This window comes from Phalaenopsis equestris, unplaced genomic scaffold (assembly GCF_001263595.1).
Source record: "Phalaenopsis equestris unplaced genomic scaffold, ASM126359v1 Scaffold000233, whole genome shotgun sequence".
Taxonomy (NCBI): domain Eukaryota; kingdom Viridiplantae; phylum Streptophyta; class Magnoliopsida; order Asparagales; family Orchidaceae; genus Phalaenopsis; species Phalaenopsis equestris.
The window spans coordinates 1,066,442-1,073,502 of NW_018164675.1; the positions used below are offsets into that span (position 1 = coordinate 1,066,442).

General features: G+C 34.8%; 1 protein-coding gene across 1 annotated transcript in view; it reads right to left on the reverse strand.

Annotated features, from left to right (window-relative positions):
* Positions 1-6,017: 6,017 nt before the first annotated feature.
* LOC110023880 (magnesium transporter MRS2-3-like) overlaps positions 6,018-7,061 on the reverse strand; it is an 8,821-nt gene continuing 7,777 nt past the window's right edge. Inside the window, exons 5-6 of the mRNA XM_020723513.1 lie at positions 6,859-7,061; positions 6,018-6,711 (exon numbers count right to left, since the gene is read on the reverse strand). The exon at positions 6,859-7,061 is cut by the window's right edge and continues 1 nt beyond it. Coding sequence (XP_020579172.1) covers positions 6,424-6,711; positions 6,859-7,061 — 491 coding nt within the window. The 3' untranslated portion in view covers positions 6,018-6,423. The remainder of the gene's footprint in view (positions 6,712-6,858) is intronic.

Sequence of the window (7,061 nt, forward strand, 5' to 3'; positions counted from 1 at the left end):
AACTAGTAGACTTAAGCTCGAGCTCAAATCTAAACTCGATAAAATTAATAGAGCTAAAACTCAAATAATGTGGCTCGAGATCAACTCGACTGATTTACACTCTTGTTCCCACCCATTTTGGCTACTCCCTCAATAGATTTAATTATTACTTGAGGGAATATAATAATAATTCGTCATACATGTTTTTAATTTTTATTGGGATTGATGAGCTTTGATTATGAGATATTTTCTCAACAAATCACTTGTCAAAAATAATAAGAAACTATTAATTTTTAATATAGAATAGCAAATCAAGGGAATTTAATATAGTTCCAATAATAATTTTATCTATTTATTTACATTGGTAGGAGGTTCAATCAATTGGTCTTTTTTTCAGTCTACTGTTGATTTGTCTATTATGGAGGTTGAGTACATATCACAAAGACAATGAATGAAGCAATTTAAATGCAAAGCTTATTGGATGACTTGAGAGTTGATGAAGAGTCTCTGACGGTGTTCTGTGTTAATCAAAGTGCAATAGTTTTGACGACAAATATAGTTCATCAGCTCATATCAAACATATTGATGTAAGATACCACTTTTATTCAGGACTTGTTTGAAGAAGACAATGTCCTGTTGAAGAAGATAGATATGAATCAGAATACAGGAGACATGCTTGTCAAAATACTATCAATCCATTAGTTCATCTATTACAAGAGTTTGGTGAATATCCGAGCTCATGACTGATTGCCCAGTAGCGCATTTAGAAGAACTACGCGATACTTGATCTCTTCGAGAGGGAGGTATGTAGGCAACCATCAGGTGCAGCTGATTTGGAATAAGAGCACATGTGATTATCTCAGTTATCTGGACGTAAGAGATGAGGTGAAAATTGTTGCATTTATGTTTTTTATTAATGAGTTTATTTTATTTGATTTTGTTTCTTTTATTTTTGTTTCTTTATGTGCTCTAAGTCTCATTTTAAAAAAAAACTTAGGGCTCATAAGAAGTGTATTGTGTTGAGAAGAGTTGAGTTGTAATTCTAAGCCATCTTTTTGTCTGCTCATTCGGTCATAGCGAAATCTCCCTCTCCGTGGACGTAGACGAATCGATTCAATGTCGAACCACATAAATCTTCTATGTTTGTTTTTGGATGTGTGAATTCCTACACTTCCGTATTGTTTTCGCAAAACAATTTAAATAATTTATTTTATCTATTTCTTTTCCAATCAATTAACCAAAAATCCTTAAATTAATCTAAAAAAAATCAAGAAACAAGTAAAGTGTTAAAATAGTCCTCAACTATTTATATATAATCATTTTAACCCGGAGTTTATAAAATTTTAAACATGCAGAATCATTAGAACCCCAAATTGATAAACTTGAAAATTAATTTGACAATTTTATAAAATTTTGGACTAAAATGTAAAATGTAAATAGAGTGACACTGTTTTCAACGAAACAACCTGGTGGTCCCGCCGGAGAATGAGACGGCGCTTCAACTGATGGACAAACGGCTAAACAGTCGGATCTCTGCAATTGAGGAGGACCTCGTGCGCCGTGATGACGGCTTTGATGTGCTCGAGATTGATGACGACGGCTCCCTCACGGCCGAGCACCGTGGAGGGATACGACAGCTGGGGATCCAATATCCGGAGATCCCTCGCCGGAATCCCCGTGCGCCTCATGATCGCCTGCTTTCCAGCCTCCACCATTCGCGCTCCTCCGGCGGAATTAAAAATTTTGAACTTATTTGAGCTGGAAAGGATTCAAATAACTCAAGAGAAGCAGTGAAACAGAGGAAGCCGAAGAGGGCTTCGCCGACTTCGGAATGCTCGCCATCGAAGAGGAAGGGTTGCTCCACGCCCATATCTTCCCAGTTGAAGCAGAAGCTTTGCTGATCCATTGGGGAAGCTGATCTGTAAGATGAAACTGTCAAGTGCGGTATAATGGCTGCGGTCATTGGTCTGAGAATTTAACTAACGGCGGTTAAAACAGAAGCAGTGAAACAGTTGCAGCTGATGACTGGAAATTCGGCGGTAAAATAGTGTGTGATTTGTTATGTTCTAACTGTATTTGTATTTATGTTTGAAAGAGCATTGCAATATCAGAAAAAATGCTGCCCTTAATACTTTTGGGAATTATTTCATAAATTCAAATCTCTGTTGGGATACTAATTAAATAATTAATTATGACTTTAAAATTCATTATGACTTTAATATTAAATTGCGAAGACCGCTTGATTAATTCTTCGGTAAATTAGATTTCTAGACGCTCTTGGTATATTTATAAGTATTTACAATTGTTAGGTAAATTTTCATAGTTATATTTGTAATATTCAAAATTTTAATATTGTATTAAAAAAGATCATCATTGTTAGCATTTCAAAAGTTAGATGTATTTTTCTTCACGCACGCATTCTGTATACTAATTAAAATATAACATAAATATCAAATTTTAGATGGTAGATGTAAATTCTTAGATATTATGAACAGTTAAAATTTCATGAATACCACACAATTTTCTGTATTTACATATCTAACACCCATACTTTTATATTTATAAGCATAATATTAAGATCTTTGGAGCACTTAAAGAATGTCACTATTATTTAGTTTTTTAAAAGAAAATTACAATTTTGGCACATAAATTGATGAAATCAAAATATTGCAAATATAAATATGAAAGTTCCAAGTGCTAGATTTGTAAATATATAAAAGTTATGTGACTTCTTTGTAAATTATAACAAAAACAGGTTTTCACAGGTCAGCCAAATAAGTCCAAATTCCTTACCGAATAATTTGCCTTCCTAAGAGAGCCCAAAACGTGCATGGTGACACATGAATTTAAATTATTATGTACTTTCTTATCTAAAACGTAAATTTAAATTATTATATTTATCACCTAAATCTTTCATGTCACATAAAAAATACCCTCAATACATTTTTTCATGCAATAGAGAAGGGGGCATCCCTGCAAATACCAATATTTTTATACATCATTTAAAGGTTAGTTTTGTAAAGAACAATATTTGTAGTGTTGTTTATGTTATTATCCCATATAAACAGAGAGAGAGAGATGCAAAAGTGGCGTATTTAACTAAAATGCCTTGAAAAAATTGCACAAATCAGTGCTTCAATTACATCATCATTGAAAATGAAGAAAATAAATTACATGATTACTTTCGAAGCCTCTTCTTTGCTCTTTCATTCTCATGCGATTCCTTCGGCTGATCACAAATCTCTGTAATTCGTATTTGTCGTCGCTTCTTCTTATTTTCTATTCGTTGATATCCTTCATAAAGCTTTCTCTTCAGAAACTCCATCTTTGACGTTTCTGAAGCTTCCCCACACCGCTTTCTCTCCACAATCGCGGATAAATGACTGCTCTGTTTCTGTTGGGAAGTCAGCTTCGGCAAGCTGCCATGTCGAGAATCATTCCTAGATGATTTGATGATAGACGGCTCGGTCAAAATGTAGAGCCTCTGAAGAATCAGATCCTTCTTAACCATAAACTCCTTGGGCTGATCTACAGCCGCTACCATGATGGCTTTGCCGATCAGCTCAAAAAGATCAGATTTTGCGCTGCTGAAAAACTTCCGCCAATAATCCAAAGACTCTTTCACGTTTGCCATTGCCATTGTCATTGCCACAAAGAAAAGAAAAGATCACTTTTTTTCTACAGAGGATTTGTTCTCACAGATTCACTGATTGGAAACTGATGAAATAGAACAGAATAACGCTATCATAATGTCATCCGTTTTATAATAATATACATTCAATAAATATTAAAAAAATTGATTAAAATGTATTTGAATTATATTCATAATTTAATCAACATTCACAAAGATACCTGCCTTAAATATAATTTAAATTTAATAAATTTTATATTGTTATGATCCAAAACCAGTGTTGCATAAAATTAATTTTTCATTCTTTGATTGCACACTAAGATACTATATGATATTGATACAGGGCTCCTAAAAAGTATAAGAAAATATAAAAAGGCATTAGAAATTTGTAGAATAGCAGGGCAATGAAAATATAAGAGTTTAACAGGGATAGACATAGGTCAACACTATAGCAGGGTCACGAGACCCCTCCCCTCCCCACTCTAGTTTCGCAATCGAGATTATGTGAAGAAAAAAGGCTCTTGTGTTAGAGAATCAATCCGTTTACACAATATGTTTGCAAACATACACAATTGGTCAGCAACCTCTGTGGCTTGGGAGGACATCTAGACCCAATTGCATAGAGTTTGAGACTCTTCTGGCTGTATCAAGACAACTCAATAGGCGAAGTAAAATTGACCTTCAAAGTGTGGGGGCCTGGGCTCCACCCTAAACACTCGAGCAACACTCCCATATATAGAGTAACAAAATAGGATGATAAAAATTAATTTGAGTATTAAATTAGGTAGATAAGTATTATTGAGTAACGTTTCTCTTATGTTAACAGGCGCAAGAGCTTGGACAAAGAACCCACTATCGCTAAGCTATATGCTTGTATGCACCTGCATTAGTAAGATCATTGTTGTGTCGATGTCAGACCATATAGAACACCTCAAAGTTAAATATTAATTTTATCACTATAATTATTCTAAAATTTAATTATGTTTATGTATCTATCTATCCTTCACAATTTTTTGTGGGATGACTACCAACAGTTGAAAGAGGTTCAAAGTAAGTGACCAGGAGGAGTTTGCTATCTCTAGTAACAATATTGATCAACCAGATATTGATTTCTAGAGAGAAGTTGTTGGGGGCAAGAAGAAAAGAATGATACGTAGGTTGGGTTTAGAGGAACTCATATATGATGCATGCCACTAATTTTATAGTGAGATCTTCACATCCATCAACGCTGAAGGTTGTAGGCAGTCGCAACAATCACTCAAGATATAATTGACTGATTTGTCTCTCGTGAGATGGAGGCAAGAATGAGGCGAAGCTTGGAGGAGATGCGACGAGACATATGTCGGCAAGGGAAGCAGTCGATGAAGGTGGTCGAGGAGGAGGAAGAATAAGTTGAGGATGAGGAGATTAGTAATTAGTAATTGTGTGAATCGATTTTTTTATTACTAGTGTAATCTCTCTTGGAGAACCTTTTATTTCTGAGACACGTGCACTGGATATTTCCTTTACTATTTTTTTATTATTTCTTTTATTGCATTTTTTTTTAATATATGATTCAAAATCATGTGTTTACTTATATTAAATTTTATGATAGATATTTCATTTACTGTTGTATTGTGATTGCATGTGTATAAATTTGAATGGGCTTAGGAAGTTTTCTTTTTGAGCATTTTCTGACGGCCTTTCGATCGACCTGTTAGGTTACTATGATAATACTGATGGGCATGTCTGTCAGTTTCTTAATATATTATGAATAGACATGTGTTGAACTGATACTCATGTATCTTAGATAAATCATTGCAATTTTTTTTACTTATCGATCATCGTAAACAAGTTTTCGATTGACATTTGACCACCATAATGTTTTTGCGACAAAAAAAAATAGTGGCAGTGCTCACTCCATCGAAAGTCGTCGCTAAAATCAATAAGTGATGACAATTTTCATTTAATTGATAAAATTTTTCGTCACTTTCCTCATATTCTTATGCAATGAAATTTGTATACTACTTAATCGATACGTGCATTTACGTGAAACGTATATATTGTTGCATAATAGATCATTTACTCAAATTCTCTTTTTTAAGGGTTGTTTATTATGGACTTCAATCTTTTTCGCCTTTCTATTAATTACATTGTCTATCACATTTGATTAGTTATGAAAAATAAGAAATTTGGCAACTTGCATGCTAGTGTCAATATTATTGCTATCAAAATGAGAATTTAAACTTTAAATAACAAAGTTGGTGTCAAGAAACATTATATATCATTTAAGTTTTTTTTTTTTTTAATTTGTAAACACCATGGACATGTTTATTAACTTGAAAGATAAGGAGGCGATCTCTTAGATTGAGCTCAAGTCAAACTTGCTAAATTGATTCAAGAACGGAGCTTGGTAAGTCATGCTCAAAATTGACCCCAGCTCGGTCCTATGCGGATCCTAAGTGGACTAATTAGTTATGTCCGAGACGTACTCGCCAAACGAATGAAGAAGGTGGCATCCACTTAAGCTCATAAGAGACTAGTTCATTGTCATCTCTAGACTCATCCAAATTGTTTACTTAGGGTTGCAACCATACAGACCAACCCAATGACTCTTTCATGCCCGATGGCAAACTACCAGCCAAATTTGAGAATAAATTTGGGCTTTTATATCACTTCTATTTCCTTGTACTTCTGTTTTGTAAGCATAGCTTATAAGTATTCCTTAACAAATCTAGGCTATTTCTTTTAATTTTTCTGCCCTTAAAAATACTATTTTTATTTTTTACAGCAAATTCACAAACACAGTATCAGTCGAAACACAGAAGCATGCATCAGTCAAGGAGCCCCTTGTGCTTGCACCATGAAACTGCAACCACATATAGCAGCAAGCTCCCAGCGGCGCCGCCGCCCACAGTCCACACGAACTCTGCGGTGCCAGCCTTGTTCTCGTCAAACAAATCGACCTTGATGTTCATGCCGAAAATAGCAACCAGAACGACAAAGGCGCTTACGATCAATGTGGCTGTCATCAGAACCACTCCCATCTGCAACAGATGGTTTTGCTTATCATCAAGCATTATGTTTATGTAGTCCTCCGTATCGTCCACATATTCCCTCAGCTACAAAGTTAGAAGATAAATAAATTGCAATGGATTATTCTATTTCTGTCTACCTAATAGAAATTAACCATTATGTTGATTTGTTTATGTAGGATTTCTTTTGCTTTCAGCGTGTGTGTGTGCAGGAATAGGTCCAAATGCACTTACTGTGGACAGCTTGTTCAAAGTGCTATCGATCTGTACAAAATAAGCTTCCAAGAGCATCTCTAGCTCTTCCACATCGGGATGTTTGCCGCTGCTTCTCGTGCTGAAGGTATGACTTTCATGTCCATCCCCAAAGACATTGTTGGAAGCAGATATTACATGGTGGCTGTGATTTTCGATGTTCTCATCAGATGAAATTTCAGCAG